Genomic DNA, 20,124 nt, shown 5'->3' with positions numbered 1-20,124 from the left:
TTTTTGCATTTGGGATTCATCATCCCAAATGCAAAAATCGCAATTTAAGTAATCGCAAAAATAACAATTACTTAATTGTGATTGCATTTAGGGAATCACAAATTGCGATTCCCTAAATGCAATGCATGATGAAATCGCAAATAGCGATTTCGCACATAGGGGTCGCAAATGACCATCAATTTGAACTTGATGGTAATTTGCAAAAACTTTGAAAAATGCACCAAAGTGCATTTTTCAAAGTTCCTGGTTACACACATACATGCCCTTGGGGCTTGTGTGTGTGCAATATGTGTTCACATTACAATTTCAGGGGTGCAACAGGGTGTCCTTTTGGCACCCTTGCACCCTTGAAATTGTTTGCGCAATTTGCAAGTACCTATTGGATACTCGCAAATTGCACATGCAATTCCCATTCATTCCTATTTTTTTAGCAATTCCTACATGCATAGGCTTTTGCGATTCCATATTTGTGATTCTTTAATAATCGCAATTATGGAATTGCAAAACCTACCTTGATGCATGTGCCCCCTAGGACTCCAGCTACAGTGCCACCTCAGTCTTCAGGATCAGCACTGCAATCAATCAATCAATGACACTTATATAGCGCGCTACCTACCCGTAGGGTCTCAAGGCGCTGGGGGGCAGGGGGGTGCCGCTACTGCTCGAACAGCCAGGTCTTCAGCTTCTTCCTGAAGGCGAGGTGGTCTTGGGTCAGGCGCAGGTCGGTCGGGAGGGAGTTCCAGGTCTTGGCGGCCAGGTAGGAGAAGGACCTTCCTCCCGTACTCGCTCTTCGGATGCGGGGGACGGCGGCGAGGGCGTGGTTGGCTGATCGGAGGTGGCGATTGGGCGCGTAGAAGTTGATTCGGCTGTTGAGGTAGCTCGGACCCTGGTCGTGTAGGGCTTTGTGTGCGTGGGTGAGGAGGCGGAAGGTGATTCTTTTGTTGACGGGGAGCCAGTGGAGGTCTCTCAGATGTCCGGTGATGTGGCTGGTTCGTGGGATGTCGAGGATGAGTCTGGCTGAGGCGTTCTGGATCCGCTGGAGTCTCTTCTGGAGCTTGGCGGTGGTACCGGCGTAGAGGGCGTTGCCGTAGTCCAGTCGGCTGGTGACGAGGGCCTGGGTGACGGTCTTCCTGGTCTCGGTGGGGATCCACCAGAAGATCTTCCGTAGCATGCGTAGGATGTTGAAGCACGCCGAGGAGACGTTGTTGACTTGCCTGGTCATGGAGAGGGAGGAGTCCAGGATGAAGCCCAGGTTGCGTGCATGGTCTGTCGGTTTGGGTGCGGTGCCCAGGGCGGGAGGCCACCAGGAGTCGTCCCAGGCGGAGGGTGAAGAGCCCAGGATGAGGACCTCCGTCTTGTCAGAGTTCAGTTTCAGGCGGCTGGTCGTCATCCACTCGGCTACCTCTTTCATCCCTTCGTGCAGGTTGGCTCTGGCGGAGGCGGGGTCGTTGGTCAGGGAGAGGATCAGCTGGGTGTCGTCGGCGTAGGAGATTATGCTGAGGTTGTGTTTGCGTACGATGGCTGCGAGGGGGCTCATGTAGACGTTGAAGAGGGTGGGGCTCAGAGATGACCCTTGAGGGACGCCGCAGATGACTTCGGAGGCCTCTGACTTGTACGGTGGTAGGCGGACTCTCTGTGTTCTTCCGTCGAGGAAGGAGATGATCCATTCCAGCGCCTTGTCCTGGATTCCGACGTTGCTGAGGCGCTGTACTAGGGTGCGGTGGCAGACAGTGTCGAATGCCGCGGAGAGGTCTAGGAGGATGAGCGCCGCTGTTTCTCCCTTGTCCATCAGGGCTCGGATGTCATCGGTGGCGGCGATGAGGGCGGTCTCGGTGCTGTGATTGGCTCGGAAGCCTGACTGTGAGGGGTCGAGGGATCCGTTCGTCTCGAGGAAGGCGGCCATCTGCTTGTTGACGGTCTTCTCGATGACTTTGGCTGGAAACGGGAGGAGCGAGATGGGGCGGTAGTTCTTGAGTTCGGTGGGGTCCGCTGTTGGTTTCTTGAGGAGAGCGCTGAGTTCGGCGTGTTTCCAGCTCTCAGGGAAGGTGGCGGTGTCGAAGGAGGTGTTGATGATGTCCCGCAGGTGGGGTGCGATGACAGCGTCGGCCTTGTTGAAGACGTGGTGAGGGCAGGGGTCGGTCGGTGATCCGGAGTGGATGGAGTTCATTGTGCGTATGGTGTCTTCGGTGCTGATCGGGGTCCAGGCGTGGAGGGTGGTGGTGGGGGGTGGTTGTTCGGTCCTGGTGTGCGTTGGTTGGTTGTTGAAGCTGTTGTGTATGTCCGAGATCTTGTTGTGGAAGTATGAGGCGAGGGCGTTGCAGAGGTCTTGCGATGGGGTGATGTCGTTGTTTCCTGCGCTGGGGTTGGAAAGCTCTTTCACGATGTTGAAGAGTTCCTTGCAGTTGTGTGCGTTGTTGTCCAACCGGTCCTTGAATGCTGTTTTCTTGGCGGCGCGGATCAGCTGGTGGTGCTTCCGGGTGGCAAGCTTGAGGGAGGTCCTGTTGTCCGGTGTAGGTTCCCTTCTCCAGACTTTCTCGAGGGCTCGGCAGTTCTTCTTGGAGCTCTTGAGTTCGTCGGTGAACCACGGGGCTTTCTTGCTGCCGGGTCTGCTGGGCGGGGTCCTCAGCGGGGCGAGCTCGTCCGCGCAGTTGCTGATCCACTTCGTGAGGTTGTCGGCGGCCTGGCTGGGGTTCGCTGAGCTGGCAGGAGGGTGCTGGCTCAGGGAGGTGGCGAGCTGGTCTGCTGTGATCTTGTTCCAGCTTCTGCGGGCGGCCTGTTGCTGGTGGCGGTGGGTCGTCGTTCTCTTGAAGGTGAAGTGGACGCAGCTGTGGTCCGTCCATTGGAGCTCTGTGGCGTGGCTGAAGTCGATGTCTGGGCTGGAGGAGAAGACTGCGTCCAGTGTGTGTCCGGCGAGGTGGGTGGGGGTGGACACCAGTTGCTTGAGTCCAAGATTGGCGAGGTTGTCGAGCAGAGTGCTGGTGTTGCGGTCGTTGTTGTTCTCCAGATGGAAGTTGAGGTCGCCTAGGAGGATGTAGTCAGCGGAGGGGAGGGCATGCGGGCTGACGAAGTCGGCGATGTCCTCGCTGAATTGTGTGCGTGGTCCCGGGGGTCGGTAGATCAGGGTGCCTCTGAGGGTGGTGTTCGGGCTGGTGTGGATCTGGAAATGCAGGTGTTCGGCGGTGGTCAGGGTGATGTCGGTGCTGGTCGTGAGACGGATGGTGTTCCTGTGGATGATGGCGATGCCTCCTCCCATCTGGTTGGCATTGCGGTCCCTCCGGGTGATCTTGTAGCCCTCTGGGATAGCGATGGCGATGTCGGGAGCTGAAGAGGCGTTCATCCAGGTCTCCGTGAGGAAGGCAACGTCAGGGGCTGTGGCGTCTAGGAGGTTCCAGAGTTCGATGGCGTGTCTGTGGACGGAGCGGGTGTTGAGCAGGATGCACTTGAGGTGGGTGCTGCTGGTGTTCGACTTGGCGGGTGCTGGTGCGGGGCAGGTCCGGATGCAGGTGAACTTGCAGGCGTGGCAGCTGAAGGGTCCGTGGGTGCGCCGTGGAGTGGCTTGGTGGCAATCTGGGAGTCGGCCGGTGTTGAGTGCGATGAGGGTGGCGGCGGAGTACGTCAGGCGGGTCGGCCGGGGTCTTCGTGGGCCAGGGGTCCTGGCGCTGGTCGCGATCCGGTCGCGGACGGGCGCAGACGGGCTTACCTTTGGCGCGCCTTCGGCGCACAATCGGCGCGCCCGCTGCGCGTGACCGCTGCGCGTTCGCACGGTCGCCATATAAAGGCCAAGTGCGCGGGTGGGCGGAGCAGCTGGGAGGCGGGAGCGGGGAGGGAACAGAATGAGAAAAGGGGCGGGGCTTGCGGTGGTGGCGGGAAGCGGGGAGGGAAGGCGGCGATGTAGGCGGGCAAACAGGAAGGACACAAGCTGGAAAGATAAACAGGCAAAATATACTTTATCAAGCACAAATGGCGAACAAAACAAAGGCAAAACAAACGCTAACACGGGCAGGGAATACAGATGGCAAGCACAAGTGGCGAACAAAACAAAGGCAAAACAAACGCTAACACGGGCAGGGAATACAGATGGCAAGCACAAGTGGCGAACAAAACAAAGGCAAAACCAACGCTAACACGGGCAGGGAATACAGATGACAAGCACAAATGGCGAACAAAACAAGGGCAAAACAACTGACAACGGAGTCAGCCGGCGGCGAGGCAGGCAGCGCGGCAGGGACAAGGCTGAGGGGCACACGCAGCAGCTGGTGGCCGTGCGGCGCGGGGGTGTCCCACAAGTGGGTCACACTTACCTGTGTCGCACGGTCGCCATATAAAGGCCAAGTGCGCGGGTGGGCGGAGCAGCTGGGAGGCGGGAGCGGGGAGGGAACAGAATGAGAAAAGGGGCGGGGCTTGCGGTGGTGGCGGGAAGCGGGGAGGGAAGGCGGCGATGTAGGCGGGCAAACAGGAAGGACACAAGCTGGAAAGATAAACAGGCAAAATATACTTTATCAAGCACAAATGGCGAACAAAACAAAGGCAAAACAAACGCTAACACGGGCAGGGAATACAGATGGCAAGCACAAGTGGCGAACAAAACAAAGGCAAAACAAACGCTAACACGGGCAGGGAATACAGATGGCAAGCACAAGTGGCGAACAAAACAAAGGCAAAACCAACGCTAACACGGGCAGGGAATACAGATGACAAGCACAAATGGCGAACAAAACAAGGGCAAAACAACTGACAACGGAGTCAGCCAGCGGCGAGGCAGGCAGCGCGGCAGGGACAAGGCTGAGGGGCACACGCAGCAGCTGGTGGCCGTGCGGCGCGGGGGTGTCCCACAAGTGGGTCACACTTACCTGTGTCGCACGGTCGCCATATAAAGGCCAAGTGCGCGGGTGGGCGGAGCAGCTGGGAGGCGGGAGCGGGGAGGGAACAGAATGAGAAAAGGGGCGGGGCTTGCGGTGGTGGCGGGAAGCGGGGAGGGAAGGCGGCGATGTAGGCGGGCAAACAGGAAGGACACAAGCTGGAAAGATAAACAGGCAAAATATACTTTATCAAGCACAAATGGCGAACAAAACAAAGGCAAAACAAACGCTAACACAGGCAGGGAATACAGATGGCAAGCACAAGTGGCGAACAAAACAAAGGCAAAACAAACGCTAACACGGGCAGGGAATACAGATGGCAAGCACAAGTGGCGAACAAAACAAAGGCAAAACAAACGCTAACACGGGCAGGGAATACAGATGACAAGCACAAATGGCGAACAAAACAAGGGCAAAACAACTGACAACCGAGTCAGCCGGCGGCGAGGCAGGCAGCGCGGCAGGGACAAGGCTGAGGGGCACACGCAGCAGCTGGTGGCCGTGCGGCGCGGGGGTGTCCCACAAGTGGGTCACACTTACCTGTGTCGCACGGTCGCCATATAAAGGCCAAGTGCGCGGGTGGGCGGAGCAGCTGGGAGGCGGGAGCGGGGAGGGAACAGAATGAGAAAAGGGGCGGGGCTTGCGGTGGTGGCGGGAAGCGGGGAGGGAAGGCGGCGATGTAGGCGGGCAAACAGGAAGGACACAAGCTGGAAAGATAAACAGGCAAAATATACTTTATCAAGCACAAATGGCGAACAAAACAAAGGCAAAACAAACGCTAACACGGGCAGGGAATACAGATGGCAAGCACAAGTGGCGAACAAAACAAAGGCAAAACAAACGCTAACACGGGCAGGGAATACAGATGGCAAGCACAAGTGGCGAACAAAACAAAGGCAAAACAAACGCTAACACGGGCAGGGAATACAGATGACAAGCACAAATGGCGAACAAAACAAGGGCAAAACAACTGACAACGGAGTCAGCCGGCGGCGAGGCAGGCAGCGCGGCAGGGACAAGGCTGAGGGGCACACGCAGCAGCTGGTGGCCGTGCGGCGCGGGGGTGTCCCATCAATGTGCCTCCCATAACTATTCCATCATCTTCCCGTTAGGTACAGGAGTCCATCACCTCCCTGTGTCACTGTGACATGGCCGCTATTCCTAGTACTTTCTGGTCCCCAAAAACGGGGGCGTTCTTCATCTGATTCTAGACCTCAGGATGCTGAACTGGTTCCTCAAAAAGAAAAAGTTCAAAATGCTATTCATAGCTCATATTGGGAGAATGGATGGTGTCTGTTGGCCTGCAGAATGCCTACTTCCTTACCCCTATCATACGGTCACACAAGAAGTATCTTCCCTTCACAGGAGGCTTCAAAACCATCCAATTTGTAGTCCTTCTGTTTAGTCTGACTTCCACATCTCAGAAGGACAATGATCTCTGTATTCCCTTACCTGGATGACTGGGTCATCATGATAAGGTCTCCAGAGATGGCTTCTTGCCACCTGCAGATGACAACTGCACTGTTGTTCGATCTAGGCTTTTCGATCAACAAGCCCAAATCTCACCTGGTGCCTCTTAGGAGGAATTGGAGATCAAGGCCTTTTGTCTCTAGAAGAACAGATATCGCACATCAATCTGTTAGAATTACTGGCAATACATCTGGGTTTCAAAGCCTTTCTCCCTTCCGTTTGCGGCCTGTCTGTCCAGATCTTGAGAGACAATGTAACCACAAAGTGGTACATCATCAAGCAACGTGTAGTAAGGTTGCACCTTCTCTGTCGAGAAGCTCTGTAGTTCTAGTTCTGTACTCATGACCATCCAATCTGCCTGGTAACAATTATTTTGGCCAGATTGCTCAATATAGGAGCTGACTGTCTCAATCAGAGTCATCTGGCTGACCATGAGTGGTGTCCACACCCAAAAATAGTCCAGGACATCTTCCAGCTCTGGGGAAGTCCTCAGGTGGACCTATTTGTCACTCACAAGAATGCTCACTGCCCAAAATTCGATATCCTATAGTATCAGCAATGAGGGACGTGTTTCACTTGAGGTGGAACCTTTCTGCTTCTGTATATATTTCTTTTCATACCCTTGATTTCTTTTGTTTTGAGGAAAATTTGTCTCAATCAGGCCCATGTAATTCTGAATGCACTGAAGTGGTCATAAAGGGTGAGTTATACAGACCTCATTCGCCTCTCCTTGTGCCCTCCACTCTGTCTCCCTCAGAGGGTAGGCCTACTCTCACAGTCTGCACTCCAACCTCTGGAGCCTCCACCTTCATGCAGGGAGATTGAATGGGGTAACCTAAGTTTGTTTTCCTTGTCTTCCAAAGTGATAGATGTTATTTTATGTTCCTGTAGACTCTCCACCAAGGTAGTGTACTTAGGCAAATGGAATAACTTTGTCAAATTATGTGCAGAGAAATCAGTAGACCTTTTCCATGCCTGTTTGTCTGACATCCTATGTTTTGTTCTCTCGTTAGCCCAGCAATGGTGCACAGTGGCAACTGTAAAGGGATACTTATCGGCCTTGTTAGTTTTCCTATGCCTGCCTGACCAGCCGCTCTCTTTATATGACCTATTGCTATGAGGTTCTTAAAGGGGCTCATGAACAAGTTTCCCCCAACTCCCTTTATCATGCCACAATGGGACTTCAACCGTGGTCTCATGAGTTCTCCCTTTCAACTGTTGCACAGTTGACCTTTGCGACTGCTTACTTTTAAGACAGTTGTCATGTCACGTAGGCCTGTAAGTGAGTTACAAACAATGAGCGTCAGACAGGACATGTGAATTCACACTGGGCAACTATCTTTTCATAGGCTACGTGGGAAGATGAAAGGCAAGGCGGTGCACAAGAAGACATTGTCAAGGTAGATACTCCTGTGCTTCAAGATGTGCCATTTCTTAACTCACAAAGACGCACAAGAAGGTATAGCAGTTCACTCCAATGGAGTGAAATCCTCTACCTCTGCTCTGTTGAGAGAGGTGCTAGTAGCAGACATCTGCCAGGCGGTGTCCTCGCTTCCCTCCACACTTTTGCTAAGCTTTATTCTTTGGACTCTGAAGTGAGGAGGAAAGGTCACTTTGCCTGTTTAGTCTTTCACAATTTTTCTTGTATATCTAGCCATGCGCCCACCTCATGGTTAGGCCCTGTTCGGAGAATCAATTTAAAGATGAGGAATCTGCAGGTAGAAGTATCCATCTATCTACCCCTTGCATGGCTGGTCATTCCTCATGTCCTCTTAATGAGGTCCCATGACAATATCAAGATCTGCACCTTTCTTCTTGGTGTTAGTCATTCCTGTGCCTCAAAGTCACATTAAAAATGGATGAAAACATGTCAGAATGCAGACAGGGCACTTTATGGCTCCAGTGTCATCACAGGATGCTGCATACAGTGCCGAAGTGATGCCAGCTCCTCATACCGATGTAGAGAGCCATTAAAGAGTGTCCCGGTACAGACTGACGCCAGGGATTTTCAGAAGATGAGGTAGATAGCGGATCCACCAGAAAGAGCATTACTGAAGGTCCTCAACTCTTTTGTTAAATAATGAATTAGAATGAGTCTGAGTGGCAATGAGTAATAAGTGAAAATAAGTAAAAATGAGTGACTGCATGTATGAGTGAGTGAGAGTGGAAACATATGAGTGAATCAAAGTTATAGTGAGTCCTAAAAAGTGAGAATGTGTAAGAGGAAAAGAGTGGAGAATTGAAGGCGAGTAAGGGAAATGTGAATGGGTGTATGTAAGTGAGCATTTGGGAGAATTTAGGTTGTGCTAGCAAGTCTGCGTTAGTATTCTAAGGTAATTCTTGACTCTTAGAGGCAACCATAGCAGAATACTGGCACAGTATATTGAAGGCAGTTTTTAGCATGAAGACCACCAATGACAAAATACCTGGCACTTGTATTCTAGAGGTGATACTTGGCATATTGGATACCCATGGCAAAATGCTGCTGCTGGCGTATTAAAAGAAGTTTTTAGCATGGGGGCACCTATGGCAAAGTGCTGGCAGTGGCACATAACAGGTAATTATTTGAATAAAGCAAGACACAAATGCTGCATGGGATGGAGCAACTATGAAAAATGGTGACCTTCACATACAAGAGGTAATACTTTGCCTACTGAACACCCATGGCAAAATGCTGAGGCTGGAGGAATTCTTGGCATCGGGCACCAGTAGCAAAATGCTGTCACTGGCACATTGAGGTAAATCTTGGCATAAAAGAGGCATATGGAAGTGCGCAGCCATACCAAAATACTGGTCCAGACATACTGGAGGTAATTTTGACAACAGAGTTACTCATAGTATATGGATGAAATTTACAGCATAGTTCTGGCACTGGCATAGTTCTGGCCTAAAGGGTCATTCATGGCATCATGTGGATGGCACCCATGAAAAAATGCTGCCCTGTCAGATTGGAGGTAACTTTTGACATTTAGGAGGCATCCATTGTACATTTTGGAAAAAGTGTGGTCAACTCCTGGCGAGTGTCAGGTTTCCATTGCTTTGCATTTTATGAAAGCACTGTGAATAATTAACGAGTGCCCTTTCACATGAGTGGAAGTGGCTTGCAAATGATCATAAATCAGAATGTAATAATAAGGAATCAATTAAGCCAAAACCATAATTCATATTCAATATATTATTTATATCAATCATTAAATATGGACATAATACTATTTTTTTTTTTTTAGAGTGGGTGGGACGGTGTCACAGCACTTTTCCTTGTAGTGTGGGACCAGGCAGGGCTGGACATCGTCGCCCCTGCTTTGCACGCTGAAGATGGAGGCCCTGGCGTGCCAGCTGTGCTCTGTATTGTGGGGAATACGGCTGGGGGAGAGCAACCATGTGGTCTCCTGATATGCTGGCTTTGATAAAAATGACAGTACTCCCACGCTGCCTATATGTCTTTTGGGGACCCTATTTGAGATCCCTAGAAAATATTTTGTTGAACTAGACAAACTGATTGTATCTCTCCTGTGGGGCTTGGGGAGAAAAAGGCTTAGTGTTGCCACCCTCAAGCGCCATTGGCGGATGGGTGGTCTTGAATTACCTTGCCTGGATCATTACTATTTTGCGGCTCAGTTGCAACATGCATTGCATTGGTTGAACGAAGGTGAGAATTAGGAGCTATTAATGATGGGGGGGAGGGTTCAGGTCTCAATGCCTTATGTGGTCCAACAAGTGTGTAGGGCATGGGAAAAGGCAGTCAAACTCACATTGCAGATGGCCCCATATGCACCTGATATGAGTATGCAGGAGTTATGCCCATCTGAGCTAAGTGCGAGGACAAAGTCAACTGATAGGTGGTGTGCTGGCGGGTGTGAAACTTTGTATGACTTATAGTCAAATGATAGGTTTATCATTATGGCGAATGCTGTTGAATCGTTTGCATTGGGGACTGGCCATTTTTTGCAGTTTGCTAAGATTGGAGTGATGCCCTACGAGATATGGCCTTCCTTCCCTGAGGTCCCTTAGGAATCTCAGACATGGGGAACACTATTAAATATGGCTGGGGGCTGGAGACTGATCTTGCATGTGGATCACTGAGTAAATATCGAGGGACAAAATATAGACTACCCAAAATATAGATGCCAAAATATCGACAGACAAAATATCGAATTTCTATCTACAAACAAGTAAGTACCAAAATATCGAACCCAAAATATAGTTTAAAAATTATATACTTTGTAAAAATATCGAATTTCTTAAAAATAATGTAAAATTAAAAAAATATTAAAAATAAATAGCTAAAATATAATTAAAAATACTTAAATTACCTTAAAATATTAAATAATTAATTTAACTTATAAAAAAAAACATACAATCAAATATGTTAAAACATATATATATATATATTAACATAATATTAATAAACAATACACAATATTATTACCGTAGGATAGCGGTAGTGTAAAAATTACTATTCCCACTACTGTAAGTGCAACAGTAGGGAAAGCGTTGGATAGCGTAGGGGTAAAAATTACTATTCCCACTCCAGTGAGTGCAACAGTAGGGAAAGCGTTGGATAGCGTAGGGGTAAAAATTACTATTCCCACTCCAGAGAGTGCAACAGTAGGGAAAGCGTTGGATAGCGTAGGGGTAAAAATTACTATTCCTACTCCAGTGAGTGCAACAGTAGGGAAAGCGTTGGATAGCGTAGTGGTAAAAATTACTATTCCCACTCCAGAGTGTGCAACAGTAGGGAAGGGGTTGGATAGCGTAGGGGTAAAAATTACTATTCCCACTCCAGAGAGTGCAACAGTAGGGAAAGCGTTGGATAGCGTAGGGGTAAAAATTACTATTCCCACTCCAGAGAGTGCAACAGTAGGGAAAGCGTTGGATAGCGTAGGGGTAAAAATGACTATTCCCACTCCAGAGAGTGCAATAGTAGGGAAAACTTTGGATAGCGTAGGGGTAAAATTACTATTCCCACTCCAGAGAGTGCAACAGTAGGGAAAGCGTTGGATAGCGTAGGGGTAAAAAATACTCTTTCCACTCCAGAGAGTGCAACAGTAGGCAAAGCGTTGGATAGCGTAGGGGTAAAAATTACTATTCCCACTCCAGAAAGTGCAACAGTAGGGAACGCGTTGGATGGCGTAGGGGTAAAAATTACTATTCCCACTCCAGTGAGTGCAACAGTAGGGAAAGTGTTGGATAGCATAGGGGTAAATTTTACTATTCCCACTCTAGTGAAAATAAATTAATATAATTCACATAATTATCAATTAATCAATAAAAAAAACTACCAATTAAGAATTAATTAATTACCAATTAAAAATTAATTAACAATGTATTCAAAATAAATACCAATAAATAAATTAACATATTTAATTAATTACAATTAAAGTACTTCCCACCCTATTCCCCTATAAACCCACAACACGCTACAGAAAATAAATTGATATTATTCACATAATTACTTTTTATTAATTGATTAATTGATAATTATTGATTAATTACCAATTCAAAATTAATTAACAATTTATTCAAAATAAATACCAATAAATACATTTACATATTTAATTAATTATAATTAAATTACTTCCCACCCTATTCCCCTATAAACCCACAACCTGCTACAGAAAATACATTAATATTATTCACATAATTATCAATTAATGAAAATTAATTATCAATTAAGAATTAATTAATTACCAATTAAAAATTAATTAACGATGTATTCAAAATAAATACCAATAAACTAATTAACATATTTAATTAATTATAATTAAATTACTTCCCACCCTATTCCCCTATAAACCCACAACCTGCTACAGAATTAAATTACGCAAAAATTAAATAACATAAAATTAATTACTTCAAATAAATTACAAAAAAATATACACTTTTCACACATATACTAACATACAAAACACTTAAAAAATTCGATATTATTAAAAATTCGATATTTTAATAACCTATATTATGTACTTTGATATTTTGACTTTCTATATTTTTAAAATCGATATTACATTACTTACCTTAAAAATGATATTTTTTATGTCTATATTCTGTCCATTCGATATTTTGTCCATTCTATATTTTGGAGTCGATATTTGTGTTAGTCTATATTTTGGAATCAATATTTTGACCATATACCCTTGCATGTCTATAGGCTCTAAGAAAGGATATCCCTCTGGGAAAATTGCCGGTACCCACCAGGTGGGCTCCTCTTTCTGCTAAGTAATGGGAAGGAGTTAATGAGGGGATCAAGGAGACATCTACAAATGTGAGGTTTAAGCTGCTCCAGTATAATGTAATTCATCAGATGTACCTCAACCCGAGTACTCTGCATGCAGTTTACCCAGCTCGATCGTCCTCCTGTCTCCGCTGTTTTGGGCAGGGAGCTGACTTTCTGAATATGTTTTGGGGATGTCCCGCATTGGATACATTCTAGAGGATGCTTTTGGAGTCCTTGAATGTGGTCATTGGGTGGTCACTTCCCAGGGATATTGGGTAGTGCCTGCTGGGACTGATCCAGGCTAAAAAAACAGAAGCTAAGTAGGAAGTTTCTTCTCCTGGGCCTGATGTTTGCCAAGCAAAGCATAGCCATTAGATGAATGTCGCCTGTCGCACCAGAACTGGCCGATTGGCTAAGATATATGGTTGAATGGGGTGTGGACGAAGAAAGCCATATGCAAAAAACACTTAGGGATAATAAACTTACAGAAGACATAACAGCCTGGACTGCAGTGCTTGCTGAGCTATTTGAACCCTGTGATGCCCTGCCCCCATGAGCTATGAGTTAGTTTTGGGGGGAGAGGATGAGTAATTTGACTGTGGGATGGTGACTGGAGAGAGTCAACTCTGTTTCTGGGTCTATAGAGCTTTACCACCGAAGAGCCTTACGCAATGTGCCATTTTCTTAGGGGTATAGGTGGCACACAGATGTGCCTTAGCAGAGCCTAATGGAGAGGGAGGGTGGGTGGAATGTTATAGACTTTTTCTTGAATATCTCCATGCTATATTCTTGAGATAACCAGATACATATAGTTAAACGTCTGCAATTTTCAGACTATAGGAGTTACAATGAAGTGATTATAAGTGTCCGATTATTAGACATAACCATCAATCATTTGTTTAATTGTATTATTTTCTTTACATCTTATAGCCTGAAAGTCTGATATGCTCATCAAGTTCAGCAACCTCCAGCTCCAACCGGTCAAAAGCCTGGAAATACAGAACAAAAGCTTTGAACTCTGAGGTAGATGAGAGCTTGTTTGGAGTCAAGGTAAGATCACTGTGAGGTGTACTAAATTTTTAGATCATGCCCTAATCTCAAAAGCCATTGATAGTTTCTGTAGTCTAAAATATAACTTCTTGTCTTTTTTGTCTCCACATAGTATTCAAATAAAACAAGCTGGGTTCAGTACATTGATCATTGTTTCATGGTGTATCTCTGTGATGTCAAAAACCATACATAGTACTACTGCAGCACACTCAGCATGTTAGTGGTACCAACCTTATTAAATTTAAAAGCTAAAGTCCTACCATTCCTATGAACATTTTGTGGAAATTAGTCCTGAAGCCTTTTCTCTGGGAACTGGAAGGTATCCATAGCTGACTTTATGATGCACTTATTTACCCTCAACAAATTCCATATCCAGTTGTAATAAAATCTAAAAGGAATAGATATTTTATTTACATGTAGGAAAGTTGGGCAATTAAAAATAGGTGGCTTACATGGGATCATAAGATTTTAGCCCCTCATGGGGCTGAGATATGATCCCCAAAAACAATGATGTTTGCTTGTAAGATAGGAAATGTGAGACTAATGCAAATGTTGGCTCCAGGGAAACTTTCATGTGTTCTCAGCAGACTTTGTGCACTCTTAGGCTTACTTCCGTCAGTTAATGGGGCAGAGGTGAATCAAGTTGGACATGATATGTCTGCTTTCTTTCCTGGATTCCTAATGGTCCGGGCTGCAGGACTGAGCAACCAAGTGTGCTTGAGATGAACGGACTGAGAACTCCTGTGAACCCAAAAGTCTACCTCCTAAAATGAAGGACTCATTGTTCAAAGCCAAACGTTAAGGTTGAAATGGGATAGATTACATTGTCTTGATGCCCAGTTAAAGATAGTACATGCACCCCTGGACCAAAAGACCTATCATTTAGAATCTGGAGACTGTGATACACTTGGCTATTTCATAATTCTAATCTGGGTTTTTTTCACAAGATGTCCTAAAGCTTAAGATATTACGTCTGTATGGATGCATGAATTTACATCTACATTTGTTTTTTTAGAAACAATATTTCAGCTATATCTCCTTTTGGAGATTTGATAATATACATGAGGCAGTCAAGCAATGACTTAAGGATCAAGTAACCCCTAAGACACAACATTCTCAAGAAAACACCATCATACATTCATGCCGATTACCATAGCCCTCTGGGAACGCATTAATGCAGTCTAGACCAGACTACAATATTTCAGTCTACAGTAACTCCCTTTGTAAGCTGCTGAAGAGACTTCACTTATTACAAAATGAAAGCAGCCATGTTTATTTCCGGTTCCTCCTGTCACAGTGACATTATCCCCATTTTAGCTCCCCATTCACTCTAGAGTACTATTCAAGCCCATGTTAGTTATACATAAGGTCAGTTATCAAGCAAGCCTGAACTAATTTTTCTCCAAATTCCTTTAACGAAGATCCACAAAATAAAAACAGTCACTCTTGGTAGCAGAGCACTGTTGATACCTGTGACCAAGACCTGTAATACTCTCCACCTTTGTTTTGCACCAAGAAGATTCTCTGCTGAATTTCCACAAGAAACTTAAGACCTGGCTTTTTCAATAAAACCACTTCTTTTTAAAGAACATTTAATTCCAATAGCCTCTGTTTTCCTCCTCTAATCTAAGTAGACTTGGTTTAGCAATCATATTATTTCAATTACGCCAGTAACCTCTACAAATAAACACAAACATTACAGGTTATCAGTAATTATGATGCTGTGTTCTGTCTTCCTACCTCTCTGTCTCTCTGAGGGCAGAACCATTCCTTTGGTAGGGGATTGGAGTAGTCTGTCTTACCAGGGCACAGTGACATCAGCAGTAAGCCTTTAGTAATATCATTAACAACTAGTCTCTTGTTAGAAATGGGGTTTCTGGCTAGCTGATACTTGCCCCAAAGTAAGGCAGAAACCACCACTCTAGTCAGGATAAGGGAGCTACACTTCTAAAATAACCCCTGCTCATCCCCTTCGTAGCTTGGCATGACCAGCCATGCTTATCTTAGAGGCAGTGTCTAAAGCATTTGCACATAACCAACAGTAAAACAGTGTACGCACTACAAAAGGACACCACACCAGTTTAGAAAAATATCTAATTTTTATATACTTAAGACAAGACCAAATGCAATAAAAATCCACAATACTATACTTCAAACTATTCACTTATCAAAATATGCTTTAAAAATAGTTCCTTGATGTCAATAGCTCCGTCCGGGGTAATCACGGCATCGTGAACAACAAATCCAACACTTCTGGCTGGTTGCGGGGTCGTGTGCCAGCTACGGTGTTGGGAAGTCCCGCAAACAGTACCTGTGAGAAATGCAGGGAGTTGAGGCCCTTGAAGTCACCCGCGTTGCAGGTCGAGCTCCTCTCTGATGGAATCAGAAGCCCTGGCAGGCGTCGGGTGCTGCGGTGCGAAGTGCAGCGGTGCAGCGTGTGGTGCCCCCAGGTCACGGTGCGAGCAGCGGCTCAGTGGCACCATCAGATGGCGTCGTCGGTGAGACCAGGGTCACAGTGCGAGATAAAGGCGGTGCTAGCAGGTCACGGTGCAAGCAGCGGCGTCATCGTGGCTGAAACGCTGTTGTCGGCTGATGAACTGGAGTCGATGGCACCGCGTCGGTAGGCCAAGGCTGTGGTGCGGGATGAGGGCGGTGCGTCGTGTGACTTACGAGCGGTGCCTTCGAACCACGGTGCAAGCCGCGGCGTCGATTTCGGTGTGGAGTGGCGGCGTCAGGGAGGCCCCCCAGCTTTCTGTCATCCAAAACCCAGACAGGCAATCCACATTCCAGCAGAGGCACAAGGGACGACTGAGCAGGAAGATACCCACTTTCTAAAAGTGGATTTTCAAACGCAGTATGTAAAAATCACCTTCACTAAAAGATGCATCTTTAGATTCTGAGTTCAGGCATACTAAACTTTATTTTCTTACCGGAATTCCCTGTGCCAGTTATGTTTACAAGATGTTATAAACAAACCTCCCATTCTATCCTATGGGGAACTGGTAGCCTTGCTATAGTGAAAAACAAAATTGGCTGTAATTCACTATTACGGCATGCCACACACACCAGGGCATATCCTACCTTTCACATACATTGCACTCTGCCCACAGGGGTACCTTGGGCCTACTTGAGGGATGTCTGACATGTAGGAAAAGGGAAGGTTAGGGACCGGCCAGTGTGTGCACTGCCCTAGTCGACATGGCAGTTACAAACTGCGCGCAGACTCTGCAATGGCAGGTCTAAGTTACCGTTTTTAAGGCTACTCACGGGGTGGCACAACCAGTGCTGCAGGCCTCCGGGTAGCATTTTGATTTACCGGCCCAGGCACACGCAGTGCACTTTACTAGGGGCTAACAGGTAAATCAAATATCCAATCATGGAAACACCAATCCATAACACAATTTACACAGAGAGCATATGCACATTAGCACTGATTAGCAGTGGTAAAGTGCCCAGAGTCCTAAAACCAACACAAACAGGTCAGGGTAAAATAGGAGGAAAAAGCTAAAAGTTTGGGGATAACCCTGCAAAAAGGGCCATTTCCAACATCTCTGTTATGCTACTTTGTGCTATTGTACTATTCTAAAACTCTGCAGCGTGATTCTGAATGATCTAAACAGTGTAATAGAAAAGCTTTCAACCATGTAGTAAAGTATGGGGTGCCGTGCAGAGAGACTACCTGGACTGCACCTGGGTCACCACAAGAAGAAGAAACATTTTTAAACATGTACACGTTACAAAACAACTCAGTTACCTGTCGAGGAAAAACAGGGCTTTTGAGCAAGAGTGTGGGTATATGAAACAAGCGGGATGAAAAAGAAATAAGATGCAGTATGGGGTTAGAAGTTTAAGAATAGGCTGAAGGAAAAAACGGAATCATATAAGGCAAATATGTGCCTGCCTCCTGGGTGTAGTCTTTCCCTCGCTGAGTAACGACTATGACTAGGAAAACAAGCATTGGCAAAGCCAATAGGTCTCTCCTTTGTTAGCCGGTCTTTTGGCTTTGCCGTTTTCTGTTGCCAATCATGAATCAAAAAAAGTAATTGGCAAGTCAATAGGTCTGGATGTAATGTGATCATGTAAAGAAAACAGAATTGTTCATGTGTGTCACTGCATGCATTGCAAAATTAAAGCTAATCGTAATAGCATGCACACACAGAAACATGCAGCACATAGCAAGACCTAGAAGTTAAGACCTACAGATATACATACACACAAAGATAACACAAAAATGGACAAGCCCAACAGAGGCACATTCGTGCACTATAAAGATTTTGCAACTGCAGTTGGTGGCAAAACAATAATTAAGATGGAGGGAGAAAGGAAGTAGAGAGAGAAAGGGTGGAGAAGGGTATCTATTAGAGGTATAGACGAAGAAAGCACATGAAATATGGGACAGAAACAAAAAGAAGAAAGACCAAAGGGTGGAAAAATTAGAGGGCAAGAAGAGAAAAAAGAAAGAGTGAAAAATACCACATAATTTAGACATAGTAAAGAGTGAAAAAAATATGCGCATTTGCCTCCAGATGATGAAGACCGCGTTAGCCAAGATGGAACACTAAGGCAGAGGGGAGCTCCATCTCACCTACCCAACTTGAAATAACAGGAATTAACAAACGAGTAGAAGGGCCTGCCTCTACAGCGTTAAGCTGCCTTAAATTTAGTTGCAAAAAAAGACAGAGCTGGAGCTTGGAGGAAAAAAAGGTAGCATACCAAATTTAACGTATGTTTACCAGTTTTTAGGTCTCGGCTAGGGTAGGCTGCGCACATGCGCAGTCTCGCTGGCAAGATTTAATGTCTCTGAGTAGCGAGGTTAAGCCCCGCCCCTCTTCTCCATTGATGGTCTCCTAAACGGCGGCCAGCCATTGGAGAAGAGGTCCCAGTGACGTCATTATTTGGATCTAAGCCCTGTCCTTTACGGATTGGGGTGCGTGTTTTTGTCTTTTTTTCTACCTAGTGACGTTCTCAGTCAAAAACACACCCCCAGTCTGAAAAGGACGGGGCTTAGTGCGCTTGTTCTTTCAGTTGACCTCTATATCCCTTCCATCTCTTAAGAGTTTGTAGATAATGGCTCACACTACCTGAAAGGAACACACAAAGTCACTAAGTCTCCGTCCGGGAGCTGGGTTAGGCCAGAGGCCAAGGGGGTTTGATGATAATGCCTGCCTCTGTAAGATTGTGTTAGCCCATGTTCGTGCAGCCTTGTGTACATGTAAGCAGCTGCATTTCTATTCTCAGTTGAAATAACTGGCAGCAGTGGGAGTAGGACCAATGTATTCGGAGACTGGAGCAGCAGTTTAACAACTCATTTTTGACCAGTGCTAGGAAACAGTGGGAGGTGAGCGGCACGCTATTCGCCAACTGCACATCCGTCCCACCGCCGTGGGGCATGCAAACTGCGCTCCTGGTTGGACGGGGTACTTGCTTGCATAGACGATACGTGTGAATATCCCGCGACCTCGCTGCCCCCCACCAAGCGACCACCTGGGCTGCAGTAAGAACTGCAGTAATTGCGGAGGAGTGACCTAGTGACGCTCGCTTGCCCCCCTCCTGCTGAAAACATGCCCACGTGCCTGGGTCCCTGCCGAGGCAAGCGGCACTGGAAACCCCGCCGGCAGTGAAGGGAGCATGATGGCTGACTTTCGGCCATCCCCCAATGCTAATAACCCCACCGAGCAGCTGCGGGGTCTGTGACTCGCCGCCCCTCCACTCCACAACATGCCCGGTGACTCTGGCTCCACTATATTGGGGGTGGCCTGCGAATTCACCATTGCGCTGAGGGGGCTCGCCTGCTCGCAGCTAACAGCTGGGTCGCCAGGGCAACGAAACTACCCCCCCCCCCACCCCACAACGCGTCGGGTGTCCCACAGGCCCGGCTCCGATAAAAATACCCTGACTCTAGGTGCTGATGCGGGAGTCGGATGCTCTCTCCCCTATACCCACGGAGCGGGGCTCTCATGCGCCTTCAATCACGCCTGACGCTACGGGGTGCCTTGTAGCCTGACCCACTACCTCGCGCGTAAGGTGGCCGTGCTGGGGAAAATATTACCCCCATTTCTGAGGCCGCGCTTACAGCGGACGCCTTGCAGGCCTGCCCGGCTGCCGCCTCCTAGGCCAAACACCCCTTTCACCCAAAAAAAACCCATCCCACTCCCTGGCCCCCGCCACACTGGTGCCGGCGTTTTGGACCTTGTGGGGGGCCAGGGCATCTGTACGTGGGACATGGTCCAGGCCGGGCCTGGCCCGCGTGGTGGTGCTCGGGTTTGGGGTGATGGACTAACCTCGTGCTCCGAAGGTCGGGTTCTGCCGCAGACACGTCAGCAACAGCGTTGGGGTAGTGGGCAAAGATGCATGGGTGGATGAGTGCACTGGTATAAACATTGATTGATGGATGGGTGGATGAGTGGGTATGGGTGGATGGATGAGTGGGTGGACGAGAGGGTATGGATGGATCCGAGTGGGTATGGGTGGGTGGATGAGTGGGTGGATGAGAGGGTATGGATGGATGGATCCGAGTGGGTATGGGTG

General features: G+C 47.4%; 1 protein-coding gene across 1 annotated transcript in view; it reads left to right on the top strand.

Annotated features, from left to right (window-relative positions):
- Positions 1–20,124, top strand: part of CFAP45 (cilia and flagella associated protein 45) — a 523,391-nt gene that overhangs the window by 52,120 nt on the left and 451,147 nt on the right. The window contains exon 2 of the mRNA XM_078668990.1: positions 13,477–13,596. Within this exon, the coding sequence (XP_078525116.1) occupies positions 13,477–13,596 (120 nt within the window). The remainder of the gene's footprint in view (positions 1–13,476; positions 13,597–20,124) is intronic.

This window comes from Lissotriton helveticus, chromosome 12 (genome assembly GCF_964261635.1).
Source record: "Lissotriton helveticus chromosome 12, aLisHel1.1, whole genome shotgun sequence".
In the NCBI taxonomy this organism is placed as follows: Eukaryota; Metazoa; Chordata; class Amphibia; order Caudata; family Salamandridae; genus Lissotriton; species Lissotriton helveticus.
Note: the sequence above shows the minus strand (reverse complement) of the source record. Positions and strands in the feature narration are given on the sequence as shown.